We start from the raw sequence: 21,589 nt of genomic DNA, 5'->3' as shown, positions 1-21,589 counted from the left end.
TCAAGTCGAGCAGCCCAAACCATGTTGTTGAGGGGCCACAGAGCATGCACCCCAAAGCAGTTACACACTATGGCTGTTTCCTTCCCACTCAGATGTCTATGAAGGTAAACTTACTCAGCTTGTGGCTAACTGCCTTAAAAAGCTGCTCCAACTTCTCTTTTGGATGGCTGATCATAGATGTTGCCTGCTACCCAGCCCCAGCCAGAGGGAATACAAGTCCAGTCAAAGTGCCAATTTGCTCAGACAACCATTTCTCCAGAGGGGGACCTGGTACCTCACTCCACCCAGCAGCTCACTGTCTTTCTGCAGCAGCCAGGACTTCCCCACTGTTCCCACAACACATACTCTTCTGATGACCCAGGGCTATCAGGTTAAGGACAGAGGTGATCTCCTCCCCTTTTTCCTATTCTCCCATCTCCCTGGTTAACCAAGTGAAGAGCTGGGGACAAAGAAGAGAAACTTTCATCTGCTTCATCATAAGGAACAACTCACACACGAATGAAATGACGGATCCGGGGCTCTTGGGCTATATAACTACACACTTAGATGGATTAAGACTCGGCCTTATTTAAGAGGGACAACAGTGCAGCTAACAAAAGCCTTTCACTATTTATGAGACTTCCACATTTAAAAATCACTTTTCTCTGCAAAGGATGACCAGCAGACCGGATCTGGCTAGCTGACTATTTTAATACTAGAACACAAATATATATTTGTTTATTTATTGCTCATAGCTGCTGTTAAGGATTGAATTATGTCTGTCTAAAATATGCATTAGGGAGCTAGGGAGCTCTGGTGTTTGAGTGCTAAGGAACTGTTCTGTCAACCCAAGGACACATGGTTCAAATCCACCAGCTTCTCCACAGGAGAAAAAAAGCAGTCTCCCCCTGTGATTTACTGCCTCTGAAAACCCACTGGAGGGTCAGCAAAGAGTCGGTTCTGACTCAACAGTACTCAAAAACAACAAACAACAACATATATGGTGGAATCCTGACTCCTACAACCCAACGATATAATTTAACGTCATTTCATCACCTTCTGTAATGTAATTAATCAATCAATCTGTGGAGGTCCTACAGTGTAAGATGGATCTTAAAGCAAATAACTTTTCTGTTATTTATATGTTGTTAAGTACAGTTGAGTTGGCACCAACCCATAGCAGACCCTCCGGTGAGTTTTCAGAGGCAGCTAACTGCACGGGAGGAGAATGCCCATCATCTTTTGGTGAAACAGCTGGTAGACTCAAACTGTGTCCCTGTGAGTTGGCAGTGAATTCCTTAGCTCTAAGTCACTAGAGCTCCCTTGTTATTTATATAGACAACAGCATTTTCACAGAGAGATGCAAGACATGTTAATGTGATGATGATGGAGGCTCATGGATCTACGAGCCCAGGAATTTCAAGGCCTGTTTATCCTCCTGAAGTGTGAGAAAAAGAAACTGCTGTTCTTTAAAGGCACCCATCTGTGGTGCTTCTGTCATAGCAGCACCATGGCAACCAGGGCAGTTAGCTTCACATTAAAATGGTAGTGGGGATACCGACACCAAATGGTCAACAAAGGGGAAAATACTCCCTACTGACTAGTTATACAAAAGTTAGCTAACACCTGTCCTGGAAAAAGAAATCAATGCAAAAGGAGAAAAACAAAGTACCTGTTGCTTGGCAAGTGTTTTCCTGTGATACGGCAGCTGTCACAATCTCTGAAGCTGCATCCCTGACGGACTGCTCCTCGCTCTGCAGCAGGGTGAAGATGCATCTCCAGAGAGCAAGTGTATCCTGCAGCCCTGAGAGTACCAAAGAGAAACAGAAATCATCTAGAATGCAACTTACAAGTGGCAAGAAGCGCTGCTTCTGGCAGAAGAGAGCAGACTACTCCCCCAATCCTCACTTTGAGTAATGAAAGGAAAATGTGAGAGGGAGCAAAACACTGGGAGAAAACAGAGTCCTGCTGGGACAGGTCTGGAAGTGGTACTTGGGGAGATCAGGCCTTCTGGAGTATCGAGTGCAGGCAAGGTACTGGAAGGTACTGTCTGGCTGACCAGCTCTCGGCCCAGCTGTCCGCTGTGACTCATGATTCTCAGGAACGAAACTTTATGTATCAAGAGTGCTTTAGGGGAAACTAGCTCAGGGTTGATTTGAGTGATAATTAAACTCATACATTCCAAAACCCAAATTTCAATCAAGACTATGCTGGGGGCGTGAGGGGAGGTCAAGAAAGGGCACAGATTCATGATAAGAGCACATGCAAGCATCCACTCCATGAGGGCTCACTGACAGCCATTACCTCAGGGCACAGATTGGGTCTAGTCAGCCTGGGCTAAGCACTCCTGTGGCCCACAGAAAGGAAAAACGATATAAAGAGATGAGAAAGTAAGGATAAAATTGCACAGTGGTGACTCAAATAAGGAAAGATCAGAGCTGGCTGGTGTAACTGGGAGACTTCATGTCACTGTTGTTGTTGTTAGGTGCCACTGAGTCAACTACGACTCACAGGAAGGCAATGAACAAGGAATCTGAACCTTGCTCTATCCGGTGCCATCCACCCTGTCTTTGAGATGCTCCAGTCCACTGCTGTGGTCACTGTGGCAATCTAACTTGCTGAAGGTCTTCCTCAGCAAGACGGCTTTTCCAAGGACTGACCCCTCCTCACACACATGAACAAAGTATGGGAGACAAGTTTCACCATCAATGCCTCTAAGAACACCCCGGTTGCACTTCCCCAAGACAGCTTTGTTTGGTGGTGTTTTTGGTTTTTTTTTTTGCCAGCCCATTCAGTACTCCTTTCCAACACCACAATTAAACGTTATCAAGTCTTTTATCACCCTTGTTCATTGTTCACCTTTTCAGAATACCAACGTACAATGAACTGGTGGCCCATCTTAGTTTTTAAACTAATATCTTATTCTGTAGGTCTTTGGAGAAGTCCTTGACAGCATATTTTCCCAATATATGTGTTCTGATCTCTTGAATGCTCTTGGCATTGGTGCTGATTGTAGATCCAGGAAAATGAAGTCATTAACAACTTTAGTCTTTTCTCTATCATGACGCTGCCTATTGGTTCGGTGGTGAGGATTGTTTTCGTCATGTTGAGATGTAATCCATATTGAAGGCTGTAGTCTTTGATTTTCTGCAGTTAGTGCTTCAAGCTCTGTTCACTTTCGGCAAGCAAGGTTGTGCCCTCTGAATATTGCAGGTTGTTGATTGGCTTTCTCTCCAGTCATGATGCCACATTACTTCTCATATAGTCCAGCTTCTTGAATTATTTGCTCGGCATGCAGAGTGAATAGACACTGACAAAGAATATAACCCTGACCCACAGCTTTTCTGATTTAATGCATGTAATATTCTTTTATTCTGTAAGGACAACGGCTTCTTAGTCTATATATTGGTTTCTTATGAGCACAGTTCAGTGTTATGGGGTTTCCATTCTTCTTAATGTTATCCCTAACTTTTTATGATCCACACAAAGACTTGCTCAAAGACCTCATGAGGGAGATGACATGTGGGCAGGGAATCACAGAAAAGGTAGTTGTGGTCCAGGTGGGTGGGACACAGTATGTGTGACCAGTCTTGTAGGGGTCAGCAGAAGTGCACGTGCGTGCGCGCGCGTGCGCGCGCGCGCGCGCACACACACACACACACACACACACACACACCCCACCTTGCCCTTTCAATGAGGAAACCCCACATCTTTTGAGCTCCTCTTTGTTTCTTTTTTCCCTCATCCTTCCATGGAAAGCCAGATACCAAACTCACTGGCTGGTTAGCATCCAAAGAACAGCAATGGTTCCTCGTGAGCTTTTGTCTTCTTCTTTCCACTACAGATCTGACTTTAAATTTTACTGTCTTTCAGAATAAACCTTTTTAATTGTTCTCTAAGGTTTAATACTTTCCTGCCTTTTTTTAGTTTCCTTTCTAACATGGTCATTTATATCAAGGATATAAGGACTTCAAGACTCTCAGTACTTCTTCTTCAGTCCATTTCTAATTTTTTCTTAACTGCCTTTGCTTTGCCCAATATGCATTCCTATGTATTTATATGCCCCTTGTCTCTCAGTTCATAATCCACCACTAATCTCCCTCTCATTCCCCAAAATATTATAGCCAGTATTACATATTCAACACAGAGAAACCAGTTGGCCTAGTGGACCGAAAGCGATGCTACCAAGCCAAAGGTGGGTGACTAATCCGCGACCCTTAGGCCTGTTTTTCATTGTTTTTGTTCAAACAATTGTCTAGGTCATATAACCCTGGTGTGTCCACTTGCTATACAGAGGTAACTTGTGGTTTCTGTGAAGCTGAACACTGTGACACGGGTGTGTTGAATGAGGTAACAGTTACCCACAGTGGACAGTGTTTGGTGGAGCTCCCTGGTTCAAACAAGCTTGGAAGCAGGAGTGGCATCCACTTCAGTAAACAGTTTGCCTCTAGAAACCCTATGAACCTGGAGAAAGGATGAAGGTTGCGCACACAAGTTTTCATTCATAGGATTGCTATGAGTAGCATGCGACTCAACAGCATTTAACAACAACAACATTACATATTCACACAGTTATAGGAACTGTTATTTTTTGGCTAGGAGTGAATATCACACAATCATTGAGGGTTATTCAACATTCATTTTGCCTGTTATGAACCATTCTACCTATTAGGGATAATAACCAGAATCATCTAGAAAATCTACTATACTAGTTTAATATTAAACCTACTAGAGCCACTTGAGTGAAGTTTAATCTTAACACTTACTCCTCTGGGTCTAGTGATTAAGTCACAGTCACAGAAAGTCCCTTCTCAAGGCCCATTTGGGTAAGAGAAATGCCTACAAAGGCTTAAAAGAACAAATGCTACTGAGATGAAAGAAGTAAAAGGATCCAAGACTAGTGTCTTCTAGAGAGATTCAGTGACATGAAATATTTCAATTATTTGAACTCTTAGAATATTTCAATTTGAATATCATATTCTAAGAAACAAATTCTTGCCTTTATTCTGTAAATTCTTTCTTCACAGTTATAGAAACAATTCTTTAGAGACCTGAATCTTGTCCTTTTTTCCAGGGCTGGGAACAGGAGAAATGAACAAAAACAGGATCCTAATGGAGAAGAATTGAATCACAGCATGATAGCAGGAGCTTAAACACAGTAGGGGAAGATATGGCTTTAGGTTCTTGGGTGTTTTGTGATTGGTTTGTTTTGTTTGTTGTTTTTAAAAAAATTAAAACCCATGTTTGTGTGGCCAACTCTGCTGCTTCTATTCCTTAGGGTTTGGTAAAGCTTGGTTTTCTTAAATATTGAACATGATGCTCTTGCCTAATTATTCCTCTAGAAGGATTATGATGACAGGAGGTAAAAAACATGTGACGGAGAAAAAGGTTAAAAACCAGCTAAGATCCATACAACTAATTTATTTCAAAATATCTGTACAACCTTGCTTTCAGAAAGTGAAGAGGATTCGAGACATCTGCTGTACAAGATTAAAGACTACAGTCTTTAATATGTATTATAGCTCAACATCATAAAAACAAAAATCTTTACAACTTGACCAATAAGTATGGGCCTCACCTGATGGACAACACAGAAAATAGGTTTAATATGTCTGTAGAAAATGTCTATGGAGAAGCTCACTATCATAGTGAAAATAAGGTCAAAGGTTGACTTTGGAAACACTAATTAATCAAGTAAGAGGGCTGAACAAAAGATTCCAAAGGGCAGCTTGAGAAGATGAAGCCAAGTATTATAATCAAATGTGCAATGAGCTAGAGCTAGAAAACGAAAAGATAATAACTTGCCCAGCATTTTTTAAGCTGAAAGGATTGAAGAACAAATTCAAACTTCCAGTTGCAATACTGGAGAATCCTGTAGGAAAGTTATGAATGATGCAGGAAGCATTAAATGAAAATGGAAGGAATACAAAGTCACAGTACAAAAAAACTGCTGGTCAAACCCTGAAACTGTGTTTCAGGAAATAGCTTATGACCAAGAGCCAATAATAATGAAAGGAAAAAAGTCTATGCTGCGATGAAGGTATTAGCAAATCAAGGCCCTGGAAATTGATGGACTGTTAATTGAGATATTTCAACAAACAGATGCAGCCCTGAATGTGCTTATTAGTTTATGTCAAGAAATTTGGAAGACAACTACCTGGCCAACTGGAAGAGATCCACTTTACTTCTCATTCTAAAAAAAGATGATCCAACAGAATGTGAAAATTTCTGGATAATATAATTAATAATATATGAAAAATCTTGCTAAAGGTTATTCAAAATGAGTGCAACAATACATTGACAGGAACTACCAGAAATTCAGGCTGGATTCAGAAGAGGTCATGGAGTAAGAGATATCATTACTGATGCTACATGGATCTTAGCTGAAAGCAGAGAATACAAGAAAGATACTATGCAAAGGCTTTGATTGTGTGGATGGTAACAAATTATAGATGGTGAAGAATGGGAATTCCAGACACTAAATTGTGCTCATGAGAAACCTATACCTAGATCAGGAAATAGTCGTCTGAACAGAACAAGAGAACATTACATGGTTTATAATCATAAAAGGTGTGTAGCAGGGTTATATCCTTTTCCCGTGCCTGTTCAGTCTGCATGATTAGCATGATTAGCAATGATAAATCATTCAAGAAGCTGGACTATATGAAGAAAAATGTTGCTTGGACGAAGTGAACACTTTAAAGCACTTACTATAGAAGATCAAAGCCTTTGATATGAATTACACTTCACCTTTACAAAAACAAAAGTCTTCACCATTGGACCAAAAGGCAACAGCATCATAGATAGAGAAGACTAAAGTTTCCAATGACTTCATTTTACTTTGATCCACAATGAACATCCATGAAAGCAGCACTCGAATTCAAAAAGACATGCTGTATTATATTACAATATGCTGTCGAGGGTCTCTCCACAATGCTAAACAAGAAGGATGTCAGTTTAAAGACTAAGGTGTGTTGGGTACCAGCCATGGTATTTTTTGTTTTTAATTTTATTTTACATTGGTTTACTTAGAAAGTTTGTTTCTTTTCAAATGCCTCTCAAGCATCTGAAAAGTTGAACAATGACTAAGGGTGATGCCTTTGCATTGTGGTGCTGGAGAAGAATACTGAGTATTCCATGGATTGACAAAAGAACAAATCTAGCTTTGAGAAAGTACAGTCAGGGTGTTCTTTATGTAAAATTTCATCTCACATACTCTGTGCATGTCTGTAAGGAGCGGTCAGTTCTTGGAAAAAGACATCCTGGTGGCAAAGGTAGACTATGATTCTTGTTGAAAATCCTTTGTCCAAAGATGGATGAGTTTAATGCTGGGTGTTCAGGTCTCTTCCACTAGTCTATATGTATGGCATTGAATTTGGTACCAGGCTACTTTTGATTATCATGGCTGCACCAGTACATTCTATTGCTGGGCAATATATAGCCTTGTGCTTTGTTCTCTTTCTTCAACATTGCTTTGACAATTCAGTATTTTTTCTTTTTTCACATCAAACTGGTCAACAGTTTTTCAATCTCAGTAAAGAATGTTGTGGATTGCACTATATTTACAGATTGCTTTAGGGAAGATGGACATTTTCACTTTAAGTCTTCCAATCTATAAGCACGGATGTCTTTAATTTCTGTAGCTTTCTCTTATTTTCTTATAGGAGTGGTTTTAATTTTCATTTTATACATTTCTTTATGTTCTTGTTAGGTTATTTCCTAGGTATTTGATAAATTTGGGGGCTACTATAAATGGTATTGGTCTCTTGGTTTATTTGCTGCAGTAGTCACAGTTAGTATGGAGGAACCCAACAGACCTTGTACCCTGCAATGACACTGAATTCTTCTATTACTTCCAGTAGTTTTTTCCTAGAAACTTAGAGCTGGTTATGTATATGATCAGGTCATCTACAAATAGAGGTCGTTTTATTTCTTTTCTGATTTGGATACATTTTCTTCTCTTATTTTATTGCTCTGTCTAGGGCTTCTAATATAACACTGAGTAAAGAGAGCTGATAAAGGCTAATCTTGTCTCATTCCCTTTCTCAAAGGGAAGGTCCTTAGTCTTTCTCCGTTAAGTATAATGCTGACTATTACTTTTGCATGTTGTTATTTCGTGCTGTCGCATTTGAACTGCCCGAACTTGACCCTCTAGCAGGCTTTCAAGGGCAAATGCACTGGAGGAGACAGCCCATCCTTCCCTCAGACAGCCGGCAGTAGATTTAACCATGGGCTGGCAGTGTAACTCCTGACCACTAAAGAAAGCCACCAGAGTGCCCCAGACTGGACTTTTGCATATGTCTCCTAAATAAGTCATGTTGAGAAATTTCCCTTTTACTGTTACTTTTGTTGAGAGTTTTTATCAGTTAAGAGTAATGAATTATATTGAGTGCCTTTTAGAAATCAATTTATTGGTATGATTATACAATTCTTTTGTTTCATTTATATGGTAAATCTACCATAATCTTGATTTTTAAACATTGAACCACCTTTGCAATTTAGAATGAATCCTTTGTAAAAAAGAATGAATGTGACTTGATCATGCTGTATGCTTTTTTTGTTATGTTGCTAATGTTTGTTGGCTAAAATTTCATTGAAATTTTCTGCATCCACGGTCATAAAGAATAGTTGCCCAGAGGGGAGCAAATGACAGGAAAATATCTTCTAACAGAACAAGAAGGCAAGCAGCTTTAACCCAAGACCACCAGTAAGGTGATAAAGCGTCCTCCCTTCCCTCCTTTACATCTACGCCCCTGTTCAGCATGAAGAAGCCAGAGAGTCGGCATCCAATTCCCAAATCAGTAAGACAGTTGGTTTAATTACCATTGGAAAATGCTTGTCATTCCTCTGTAGCATCTGGTCCCCACTGGACCCTGATCATTTCCTTCACCTGCTCCCCCTACCGACCAAACTATGCAGCTCTGCAGCTGCATCCTGGCCCATCCTCACCCTTCTGCCCCCAACCCTCACCTCCTTGTACCCCCAATATGTTTTTCCCAATTAAAAAAAAAATAGTTGTCATCCTGTTTTTTGTTTTCTCATTTTCTGGTTTGAGTACTAAGGTTATGTGCACTTTATACAAAGGGGTCAGTAGTGCTTCCTCCTCCAGATTTAGCAGGAGTATTGTCAGTTCTTCTCTGAATGTTTGGTGGAACTCTGGTCCTGAGATTTTTTTTTTCTTGCTGGCAGTTTATTTCTAAAGACATCTTCTATCTCTTGATTTTAGTAGGTCTGTTTCAATTTCCTATCTCTATTTTTATTAGCCTGGGTAGGTAGTGTGTTTCAAAGAATTTTCCCATTTCATCTAGGTTTTTAATTTGTTGAAGTATCATTTTTTATAATATTCAGTTATGATTTTCATTATCTCTGATGGCTTGGTTGTAATGTCACCAATTTAATTTCTTAATTTGGGTAATCCAAAATGCCTTTTGAACCTGTTCTCTTTTTCCATGCTGTAAAATCTCAAATAGACTAGTTCACTTCTCACTTTGATTACTGTAACAGGTTTCCTGGAAAAGGGAACAGTCAGAGATCTGAAAGAGTCAGTCAAACAGTGGTTTGCATAGAGAATTGTTACTTACTCATGATGCACAGAGGCTGTGTAAGAGTTGGGGACAATGAGGACCGGCAGGGGTCAGAACAGAAAGGATGTTATGAGGCATGTTAAAGGGTATTTAAATTTATCCTGAAGATAATAAAAAAAAACAAACACCTTAAAAATTTTAAGCAGTGGAGTGAGTGATCAGGTTTTTATTTCAGGTTTTTATTTTTGAATGTACTGAGGATCCAAGTTGAAAGAAAACAGTTCAGCAAAGAGGCTGTTGGTGAAAAATTATTAGAATAGTTCTTAAAGTTACATTCTACATCCTATTTTGCTGTGTGATTTCAGACTGGAGTCTTAAAAACATGTGCGAAGCCATCTAAGATAGAATTATTATTCCCAACTTGTCATGAGCAAGAGGAGGAAACTAAAGTCTCAAAGGAAAATCTAGTCCCCAGGGACAAACAGACTACATGAAACATGGCCTCACTTACCCTGAGACCAGAAGATGGTACTTAGATATTGTACTGGTTCTACTCTGGGTCATAGAAGATGGACCCTGAGAGAAAAGAGGGAAGAAATCTCAAGTCCCTAACAATAAAACGAAAACCAAAACACCAGATTTACTAGACTGGTACTCCCTGAGATATGCTAGGAAATACTCCTTCAATAATATGCTAACTCCTTCAATCTAGAACCAAAATGAACCTTTAGGTCACTTTAATGGAATAAATTAAAAAATAATGAATAACAAGCAGCACTGTGCTTCTTGAAAAAAATCACTGATATGGGACTTTATGCCAATAATTATTCTAAAACAAAGATGGAAAATGTAATGGGACAATGGATTTAGAATAAAGGAAACAGAACAACCAGAGGAGAAATAATAGGAACCCCCACACATTATGAATAATGCAATAAAAAGACATGCCACTGAAAATTTGTGTAAAATTGAATGAGAGTCTAAATTGCTGGTAAATCTTTACCAAAAACACAATAAGTAATATTTTTTTTTCAAGTAGTGAGAATATGGATTGAAGTGCAACATCAAGAAAACAAAGATTCTCACCACTGGGCCAACTGGCAGCTTCATAATAGATGGGGAAGAGATTGAGATTGCTAACAACTTCAGCTTGCTTTGTTCCACAATCAACAGTCTTGGCACCAGCAAACAGAAAATCAGAAGATGAATTGCACTCGGGAAGTCTGCTGTCAGGGAGCTCTCTAAGTACTGAAGAGCAACAATGTCAGTCTGGTTAGTTAGGTGCACCTGAGACAAGCCATGGTCTTCATAATTACTGTGACAGCTGGACAGTGAGTAAGAATGAATTGGTATCTTTTGAGTTGTGGTGCTTGAGAAGAAGGTTGACCATATCATGGACTGCCAGGAGAATAAACAGGTCAGTCATGGAGAGGGTGAAACCAAGCTGCTCTCTGGAGGGAAGGATTTTAAAGTTCCATCTCACATACTTCAGGCATGTGACCAGGTAGGACCGGTCCTTGGAGAAAAACATCATTCTTGGAATGGTGGAGGGATAGAGCAGGAGAGGAAGACCCAGGGTGAGATGGATTGACTCAGTAACTGGAGAAGTGGGATTGGGTCTGTCAGAGATGATGAGATTGTCTCAGGATAGGGCAGAGCTCAGGGCTGTTGTACATAGGGCCTGTATGAGTCACAGCACATAACAAACAGCCAACAGTGAGTATATAAATTAAGATGGCAGGAATGAGTATGATGTTAATTTGAAAGAATAGTGTGATACATACTGCAATTTTCCACTTTCTTTCTTTTTTCAGCTTGCATCTATTCAGGTTTTTAGAGGCTTGACACAATGAATGTCCCCCCAAATCACTCACCAAGAATCAGATGAGGGCTGGTGAGGAAATATGGTGCAGTGCTGGTGAGGACCTCTGCGGCAGCCACCCTAGGCTCTGTGGGAAGGTGTTCTTCACAGGACGAGATGACTAGCTGAACCCACTGTTTCAGTGCAGGGGCTACTGATGTTCTGTCCTGAGTACACAAAGTATTTATCAGTGGTTTACAAGGTGCAACTATGTGCTGACATGGTTATTAGGAAGAATCACATCAAACCAGGCCTGCAAATCAGCTCTTAGCCTTGTTATATATCATAGAGTCAGAACCAACCCATAGCTGACACTCCAGCAGGTTTTCAGAGCAATATTACATGACAGAAGGCTGCCCATTTTTGTACTGCAGAGGAGCTGGTGGGTTTGAACTGCATGCCTTCCGGTTGGCAGCACAGCTCCTTATCACTAGGCCACCAGAGTTCTATGTAATCTTAGTAGGAAGGCTTTTTCACAACTCTTTCTACAACCCCACTAGTAAATAAACAAGCCCAAGGAAGAATAGCTGACTTGTTTTCAGTGATATGGAGCCACCGGAACTACAGATTAAATTTCTTGGTTTTCCCTCTGATATAAATTGGATTACCAGAAAATAGCTGTATTTTATATTTTCAGTAAAAAGAAAATATTGTGGCATTAAATTGTACTTGTCTCTAATAGCCAGATGCTCCCTCTTTTTTAATTAGAGAACCCCATCTGGGCAGTCAACCCACCGCAGACCTCACTTCCCAGTCTCCTGGTATAGTGTACGGCAAGTGTTGCCTGTGTACGGCAAATCACGCCTTAGAAAATGCATATGCCTCTCCCTCTCTGGGTTCCCTGTCCTCCTCGTCAAAACAGACAGGATGGTGGAAAATGGAGCTACCACTGGGAACCATACAAAAATCACACGCCACAGAGAACAGAACAATAGAACTGGGGCTGGGGCAATCAATGCTGTGAGGATGCAAGGTTTGCTCTGCACTGATTCTATTTTATTTACGTGAATGTACTTATGGCTCTTTTTACAACATTTGAAATGATATTCTAACACAACTGTTTAAACAAAGCCCTGTTTTTATATTTCTCAGAAAAGGGCTTGTGGTTTGGAATGTACTTGCCCTATCTATTGAATCTCCCTAAATGCTCAGAATGCATCTGGTGGCACCTGAGATTATCTCTGAGGAAGGTGCTGACTCCGCCTGTACACAGAAACTCATATTTTCTTAAGAGTTTTTCTTATGTGTCCAAAAGTTTTGCTAATATTTCTTTCCCTGGAAAAGTCTCAATTTCCATAAAATGTCGCTTCATTAAAACATACATCACAACCATTTAGAAACAACTTTAGATGAGAACGATGTTTTCTGCAGACTTGCTGAGCAGTCTTGTGACTATTTTCTTAGAAACTGACGCGCTCTCTCCCTTTCTGCTGTCGTTTTAGCAGATTTTTTCCCTTCCTACATATCCCATGTCGTTCCCAGAACTTGTTTTTTTTGTTTTGTTTTGTTTTGTTTTTTTGTGGCAGAGGGCGCTGCTTTTTGCAAGTCCTACAGACCACCTCAGGAGTCCTGGTGGTGAAGTGGTTAAGTGCTCTGCCGTTAACTGAAAGGTCAGTAGTTCTAACCCACCACCTCATCTATGGAAAAAAGAGGTGGCAATTTGCTTCTGTAAAGATTTATGGCTTTTGAAATACTATAGGGGGATTCTAGTCTATGCTGCTGAGTTGCTGTGAGTCTGAATTGGCTCAGTGGCACACAACAACTGTGACTGCCTTGTCTTAAACTGATCCGCTTTTGAGCAGACCCAGGAAATCATTCACTTGCCTGCTGACTCAAACATGATGGTTTTAAACTGTTCAGCCTCATGTACTCTGAACTTAGCTCTCTCTTCTATGACGTCATCCTCAGCTCCCCCCAAACACGCTCCTTTTCTTAGGGTTCTCATGGCCCAAGTATATTTCTTTATTGGACATTTAATATAATTATTTATAAAGTACCAGTTGCACTGAGTTCCTTCTGACTCATGATGACGCCCTTGTTGTCAGAGTGGAACTGCGCTCCTCCAGGTTTTCAGAGGCTGGTGTTTTGGAAGTAATTACCATACAATTGCCAAGCCTTTCTTCCTAGGAATCTCCAAACTTTCCATTAGCAACTGAGAGCTTTTACTGCACCACCGGGGAGTCCCAACTCTCTACTTCCCTTTTAATCTGAATAGGATGTATTTCCAGATTTTGTTCATATTAGAATGCCTACTATCTAGTCAGGGCTGGGTTTATAGTTAGGGCACGGGATCAGAAGCCTTATGCCACTACCATGTGTGGTAATCTGTAATCAAGATCTTCAGTTAATTTTATTGTGATATTGGCAGCAATGAATAAGTCTGTGGTACCAGCTAATGAACGTGGTGGTAGCATCTTTCTCATACACGCCAAAGTAGACATCTTCCTATACATCTGTTTAGTTTATGCCAATTAGTTCCACCTCCCTCTAAATCACATGCAAAACACGTAGGTTAGATCTGGGCCTCACCAGAGCCAGCGTGCCCTATTCTGGGGAATAGTTCGGCCTTAGTGATACATTTTCATTTTTATGAGTCATACTTAGTGCACCAAGTTGCAATCTCAAGTATAATTGGAACTAACTTGTACCTTTCTTTTTTAAATAAAGTCCAACTTGAAAAATGGGGGAGGAAATAGTAGCTTAGGCATATGTGTGTGTTGAAGGGAGGAGGCTGTGTTACCCTCATGGGTACAAGGCTAAGCACACACACCATGGTGAATCTGTTGCCTCGGCCACTTCATGTTTACTGATCCCTGAGATCAGATAGATCCAGGACAGGAACACAGTCAGCCTTACCTCCTCACTCATCTGCAGGTGGCAGACAATCACCTTGGAGGCAAGTCTCAGAGCTATGCTTTGAATTTCAGACCTAGAAGAAATAAGTCAACAAATAAATAAAAAAAACCAAACAGATTTTATACTCACATACTTTTTGCTAACTGTTATCCATACAGATGTCAATGCTGGGAATCTCCACCTTCTAGTTATTTAAGCGCCTTCAGAAGTAATAACATTTTGGTTATTATGTGAAACACTACCATCATTCTATCTTTGTGCTTACAGCACAGCTCCTAGGTTGAAGCTGTGCAAGAAACCAAGGACCCGAGTTCTTGGGCCAGGATTGTGCACAAGCTCATGGTATAGCTGACTGGCAGGACCGCGCATTGTATCCAGGTTGCACAGGGTGCATCAGAGGCAAACCTTTCAGTGGAAGCGACAGCCAGTGTCCAGATCAAGAACTCCTTTGGGGTTAGATGGGCACAGCGCTCTGTCTGTGGAAGCCACTCACTGGGGTCCATGCAATGAAGGATTTTCAGTATCTGTACAAAGAATAAAAAGCCAAGCCCATGAAAAAAACAAACCATACCACAAACCACTCCAGAAAACATCTCAAAATGTAAAGTAATATTCACTTGTACTGACCATGGGGTTTATCTTTCAAGGATCCTGGTGACATCTTGTCTCCCTGAATACTTTTGAGCAGGTGAAACAATGCCAAGCTCAAGGGTTCATAGTGATCTGGCATTGAACTCCATGTGCTTAAATTACAGATTGGTGCCCTTGCCTTTCACCTTAAGTTACAGGCAGCAATCTGCCCCTAAATAGCCATGTCAGTACAGACCGACTCATGACACTTTCTACAGCCAGTTTTCAACCATTTGTTTCCTAAACATACAACAGTGTCTCACCCTGTCTTTAGTTAATCTCTGACATCAATACCATTATTATAAAAAATGTTTTCTTAGTGCCCTTCTAACCATGAACCCAGGTCAAACACTGTATAAAGAGTCCTTTGCCCTCTGTGTGCTCAATCTAACTCCTGCTCCTGCAGGGTCTACACTCCATCTGGCTTTATCATTCCACTGGGCTCAGCAGAGTGGGCAGTGAGGGGTTAGGGGTGGTACATACACCAGAGACATTACCTTGCAGAAGCATTCTGGGTGCTTCTCCTTCACAGCCATCATCAAGAACTTCTCTCTCAAACCATGCAGTAAAGGAGGCAGTCCCCTCTCTGCTGCTGAGAACTTTTCTAACAGAGTGCCAAGGGTCAGGGACCGTACTTCCGGGAAAGCAGACTCTAACAGCTGAGGGAAGGCGATGGTCATGCTCCTTGTCGGCCCCTCAGCCTTGGCTGTCACTGCCCACACAGCTGCTATGGCTAGTTTGGTGAGGCTTTGGAGGTACTGGGGCAAGCCTGGAACCGTAAAGGTATAGGGGAAGCCTGTGATCAGCTCTGAGCCTGTGATGATCTCGTTCACGTCCTCCCAGAAGCCAAGGTTCTCCAGGTCTAAAAAGCAAAATGAGCAAAGGGGAAAACAACTATGAGATATCATCTCACCCCAGTAAGAATAGCAAAATATAACAGAACAGCAAGCAACAAATGCTGGCAAGGATGTGGAGAAACTGGAACTCTTATTCACTGTTGGTGGGAATGTAAGATAGTGCAACCATTGTGGAAGGCGGTGTGGCGCTTTCTCAAAAAATTGCAAATAGAGAAATCATTTGACCCAGCAATCCCATTACTGGGAATATACCCCAGAGAGACCATGTCTGCCATCCAAGGAGATATATGCACACTCATGTTTATTGCAGCTTTGTTTACAATAGCAAAGAGTTGGAAGCCGCCTAAGGGCCCATCAACAAACGAATGGATAGAGAAGCTGTGGTATATCCACACAATGGAATACCACGCAGCATTGAAAAACAAGGAACTCATGCAATATTATTCAAAGTGGGTGACCCTGGAGGCCATTATGCTGAGTGAAATATCTCAGTCACAGAGTGACAGATACTGCATGGTGCCACTGTTGTAGAATGGGTCTGACATCAGGGTGGGGGTATGACAGAAAAAACTGGATAAATTATGTATATTGTATTGAAACAGATGAGGGAAAGAACAGATTAGAAGTGATATATGATTGAGTATTATGGTTAGCACAGGAATCCAGAATTAAGGTTGCATAGAAAAGTGTACTCAGGGTGAGGGGTGGGGGGAAGGGACGTGGGAATTGTATACTAATGAAGGAATTTTTTTTCTTTTTTTTTCTCTCCTCAGAGGGGGAAGCGAGCTGGTGGGGAGGGGTGGGCAGAGAGAAAACTGCGGCAATGAATGAATGGAAATCCAAAACCTCTGTAAAAAAAAATAATAATAAATTTTTTAAAAAAAAGCAAAGGGGAAAAGGTATTTACTTGACTCAACTTTCCAGAAAGGAACGTGAGATCGTGGCAAGCTCTGAATAAACTAAGTGAGACTTTTCAGATGTTTTCTTGAGCAGATGTCTAATGAATGATGTGACCGGTCTATTCAAGTTCAGACTTATGGGTAATTAAAAGATCATTTCCTTAGGGGGGACATGGAGGCATTCTAATGTGAAAAGGTGTAGCTGGTATTCATCGCCCAATATTCAGTAAATAAGATCATTAACGAGTGAAATTATCAGGTCTAAAAGGACATCGCGTCCAAATGTTCTCAGAGTTTGGATCCTGTGTACAGTGCTTCTTCCCAGGGGCTCCTGGCTGAACATTACATTGAGTAGCTCTTACAAGTCAGCCTATTCCATTATTGTTGTTGTGTACCACTGAGTCGGATCCAACCCATAGCTGACCCTCCTGAGGGTTTTCAGAGGCAGTTAATGCATGAGAGGAGATTCTCATCCTTCTGCAGAGCAGCTGGTGGAATTCGAAAAGAGTGCCTTCAGATTACAGCGCAGCATCATGCCACTAGGCCACCAGGGCTCCCTACTACTCCATTACTGTTGTTTTATTGTTGTATACTGTAGAGTCAGAACTGACCCATAGCTGACCCTCTGGTGGGTTTTCAGATACATTTAATTGCACAGGAGGTGATTGTCCATCCTTCTCTTACGGAGCAGCTGGTAGCCTCGAACTTTTGGATTTGCAGCAGTTTCCTGCCACTAGGCCATCAGAGCTCCCTATTCCATTATTAGTAGACAGAATTGTTACACAGGAGTTCTGGTGGCCTAGTGGCAAGAAGCTGCGCTGCAATCCTGAAGGCAAGAATCCTGAGGCCACCAGCTGCTCCGCGCGAGAAGGATGGGCAATCTCCTACCGTGCAATTAACTGTAAAACCTGCCAGAGGGTCAGCTATGGGTCGGTTCTGACTCTACGGTACACAAAAACAACTGTCACATAGTTCCTATTGGAAGTTTCAATTCAGTGGCTTAATTCTCTATTTGGAGGTTCCAATGAAAGTCCTCTCTAGTCATCAGAATTCAGTGATGAAACAGCCTTTGTTGTTTCAACTGCTGCTCATCTGAGGGCGTCATCCTCTCTCACTCTCCTAGCTCCCTTCCTCGGGACATTTATCGGAGGACTCTGTTGTGGCCTGACCAGCAAAACAAGTTCCTTTCCCCATCCTGGGCACTCGGTCAGTGTGTGGCACCCCACTGTTAAAGGGGAGCAAAATAATCAACCAGAAACAGAGCCCTTCTTTTTCTTGTCCCTTTTGTTTTACTGATGGTGGTGATTCTTTGTTCCTTTACTTTGTATTTTTTTTTTTTTATTATTGTGTGTGCGTGCACCGTCAAATCAGATCTGACTGGTACAGGAGGATATTGCGCCTCCTTCTCCGGCAGAGCATCTGGTGGATTCGAACCGCATTCCTCTGGGATTGTGTTCCTTTACTTTGTATTTTGACTGAGACTTATTTTCTTTTTCTCTTTTAAACCCAGCTGTATCTTCTTAAAATTTTACCTTGCTAAATGTAGTCTCCTCATAGAGCCCAGCCTCTGGGATAATCTGCTCTGCATACAGGTTGAAAAGGTATGGAGATAGGACACATCCCTGGCGTACACCGTTCCCAATTTTGAACCATGCAGTGTTGCCCTGCTCTGTTCTGACGACTGCCTGTTGGTCCAAGTATAGGTTTCGCATTAGCACGATTAAATGTTCTGGGATTCCCATTCTTCTCAGAGTCAGCCACAGTTTGTTATGATCCACGCAGTCAAATGCCTTTGCATAATTCTTCTGTTATTCTCTGCTTTCAGCTAAGATCCATCTAGCATTGGCTACAATATCCCTAGTACCACGACCCCTTCTAAACCCAGCCTGGACTTCTGGCAGTTCTCTGCTGATGTACTGTTACAGTCGTTTTTGGATAATCTTCAGTAGAAGCTTGCTTGCATGTGAAATCAATGCTATTGTTCTGTAGTTTCCACACTCAGTTGGGTCACCCTTCTTTGGAATGGGAACAAATATAGATAGATCTCTTCCAGTCAGTTGGCCAAGTGGTTGTTCTCCAGATTTCTTGGCACAGCTTGGTGAGCACATCCAGGGTAGCATCTGTTAGCTGAAATATGTCAATTGGTATACCATCTATTCCTGGGGCCTTATTTTTTGCTATTTCCTTCAAAGCAGCTTGAACTTCTTCCTTCATCACCATAGGCTCTTGCTCAAATGTTATTTCATTAAATTCTTCTGTATCTGCCAATTCCTTTCTATACAATGACTCAGTATATTCTTTCCATCTTCTTTTGATACCTCCTGGATCATTTAACATTCTGCCCAAAGCATCCTTGATTGTAGCAACTCGAGGGTTGAATTTACTCTTCAGTTCCTTGAGCATAAGAAATGCTGAACGAATTCGGCCCTTTTGACTTTCCGACTCTAGATCCTCGCACATTTCATTGTAATATTTTGCTTTGTCATTCCATGCTGCCTTTTGGAATCTTCTGTTCAGCTCTTTAGTGTCTTGAATCCTTCCTTGTGTTTTGGCTTCTCTACGTTCCAGTGCAATCTTCAGAGTGTCTTCTGACATCCATTTTGGACTTTTCTTCCTCTTCTGTCTTTGTAATGACCTTTTGCACTCTTCCTGTGGCATTAGGATTGGTGGAAGATCTATCAACAATCTGCGTTATGCAGATGACACAACCTTGCTCGCTGTTAACTGAGGAAGACCTCATGCACTTACTGCAGAGGGTCAAGGACTGCAGCCTTCAGTATGGACTGAGGCTCAATGTCAAGAAGACAAAGATTCTCACCACTGGACCAATTGGCAGCATCAGGATGGGCGGCCAAGAGATTGAGATTGTTCACAGCTTCAGTTTGCTCGGCTCCACAGTCAACACTCTTGGCACCAGCATCCAGGAAATAAAAAACATATTGTGATGGTAAAGTCTGCTGTTAGGGACCTCTCTAAAGTACTCAAGAGCAACCGTGTCTCTTTGGAGACTAAGGTGCGCCTGATACAGGCCATGATTTTTGCAATCACTTGTTACGCATCAGAGAACTGGACAATGACTAGGGAGGACCGAAGGAGAATTGATGCCTTTGAGCTGTGGTGCGGGAGAAGAGTATTGAATGTACCATGGACTGCCAAGAAAACAAACAGATTCATCCTAGAGAGGGTTAAACCAGGCTACTCCTTGGAGGTAAGGATTCTGGGACTTCGTCTGACATACTCTGGACATGTTGCAAGGAGAGAGAGGTCTTTGGAGAGGGACATCATGCTGGGTAGAGTAGAGGGACAGCGCAGGAGGGGGAAGACCCTCTATGAGGTGGACTGATTCAGTGACTGGGGTAATCGGGATGGGTGTGTCAGAGGCAATGCGATTGGCACAGGATAGAGCAGGGTTTAGGGCTGTTGTACATAGGGTCGCTATGAGTTGCAAACGACTCGACGGCACATAACAACAACAACAACAACAAAAAACAAATGCAGTCTATATTTCATATTGCCAAGATACCGTCATATTCTCAGTTGGGGAAGAAAGATATTGTTACCCGTTTACCAGGTTTTGGGTTCTATAATTAAGATCATTCTCCTTAAGGAGTTTATAGTCTTGCTTGCAAAAAGAGAAATATATGAGCAGATAATTCCAATACAGTGGTATAAATCATCATGTGAGTCTGACACGGAAAGGGAAATGAACATGTGTTGGAATAACTCGAGATGGGAATCACCTGAGCTGAGGCTGAAAGGTATGAAACAGAATGGAATGGGTAGAGAACTACACAAAGACTCATGCTACAGGGCTATTTGAAGCAAATGGTCAGGTGAACACTACAAGTAGATTTTATTACTACCACCAATGAATCACTAGGGCATAAAATGTGAGTGGGGGCTAGCTAGAGATGAGGGTAGAAAGAGAATGTCTCAAGATATGGATAGGCTATTAGTTCATGTGGAAGAGTTATGACATTCTTCTGTAGACTCCCACTGAAAAGCTATTTTAAGCAACATGGCCAGGTGAATATTTCCATTTGTTTTACTGCCCAAGAAGAGAGATAATATTAGAGGCAGTGAGACCAGTTAAACAATTATTGCAGTAACAGAGGAAGAAGTAGAATTGGGAATAGAAAAAAGAGAATGGTCTGTGTTGCTAGTTGCCTTGATGAACAAATGTATTCTTTATCATGAGACCAGAAGAACTAGACTGTGCTTAGTTATCATTACTGAAATGATGAAAAGTAATACAGAAAAACTGTTATACAATATGAGAAAAATGCAGAACAGAGTTTAAAATTCTAATGGTCCCCAGGTTTTCTGGCACCACAGAGGCTAGTCTCTTAACAGCTACCCTAAAATAATCTTCAACATAAATCTTAAAACCCAAAGCATTCCCTGAAATCTTCCTATAATCAAGCAACACTTTAGCTGAATTAGTAAAGAACTGTCTGCCACGACCAGTGTGCTTTGTTGAGAAATATTTACAGGAGATCAAACTGACACTAGCAACTTGAAAGGTTAGATAAGAAACTTAACAAGTAGTGAGTTAATGGTGGAAGAAAACTTTGGCAAAGTAGGATGAGAACGGTTGCAAAACTCGGAGAATGTATTCAATTCTACTGAACTGTACACATAAAACTTGTTGACTTGGTTGGTATATGTTCTGTGGTGTGTATATTTCCACCCATAGCAAATTATTTTAAACACACATAACCATCCAAGATGATTGTAGTAGTCACAGAGAGAAATGAGGGCAAAACAAGAAAAGGACAGATAAAGCAGGTGTGAGAAACACTGAAGAGGTAAAACTGGCAGAACATGGAGACTGACTTGAGGAGTATAGTCTTTGATCACTCCCAAGACCGAGGTCCTTCATACAATACATTCATCATCCAGAAGGAATTGAATAAACTTCAGCCTGACTGGAAAGTTACCAAATAATCACTGACAATGTTGACAAGGTTATTGTGTAGGGAC

At 41.3% G+C, this 21,589-nt stretch overlaps 1 protein-coding gene across 1 annotated transcript in view; it reads right to left on the bottom strand.

Moving 5' to 3' along the window:
• The window catches only part of THADA (thyroid adenoma associated), a 588,067-nt gene that overhangs the window by 78,987 nt on the left and 487,491 nt on the right, over positions 1 to 21,589 (bottom strand). The window contains exons 31-35 of the mRNA XM_006882320.1: positions 15,348 to 15,712; positions 14,626 to 14,744; positions 14,221 to 14,293; positions 11,378 to 11,531; positions 1,652 to 1,783 (exon numbers count right to left, since the gene is read on the bottom strand). Coding sequence (XP_006882382.1) covers positions 1,652 to 1,783; positions 11,378 to 11,531; positions 14,221 to 14,293; positions 14,626 to 14,744; positions 15,348 to 15,712 — 843 coding nt within the window. The remainder of the gene's footprint in view (positions 1 to 1,651; positions 1,784 to 11,377; positions 11,532 to 14,220; positions 14,294 to 14,625; positions 14,745 to 15,347; positions 15,713 to 21,589) is intronic.

This window comes from Elephantulus edwardii, unplaced genomic scaffold (assembly GCF_000299155.1).
Source record: "Elephantulus edwardii isolate Elephantulus edwardi_28Jun2011 unplaced genomic scaffold, EleEdw1.0 scaffold00019, whole genome shotgun sequence".
In the NCBI taxonomy this organism is placed as follows: Eukaryota; Metazoa; Chordata; class Mammalia; order Macroscelidea; family Macroscelididae; genus Elephantulus; species Elephantulus edwardii.
This window is presented reverse-complemented; position numbering and strand designations above follow the sequence as displayed.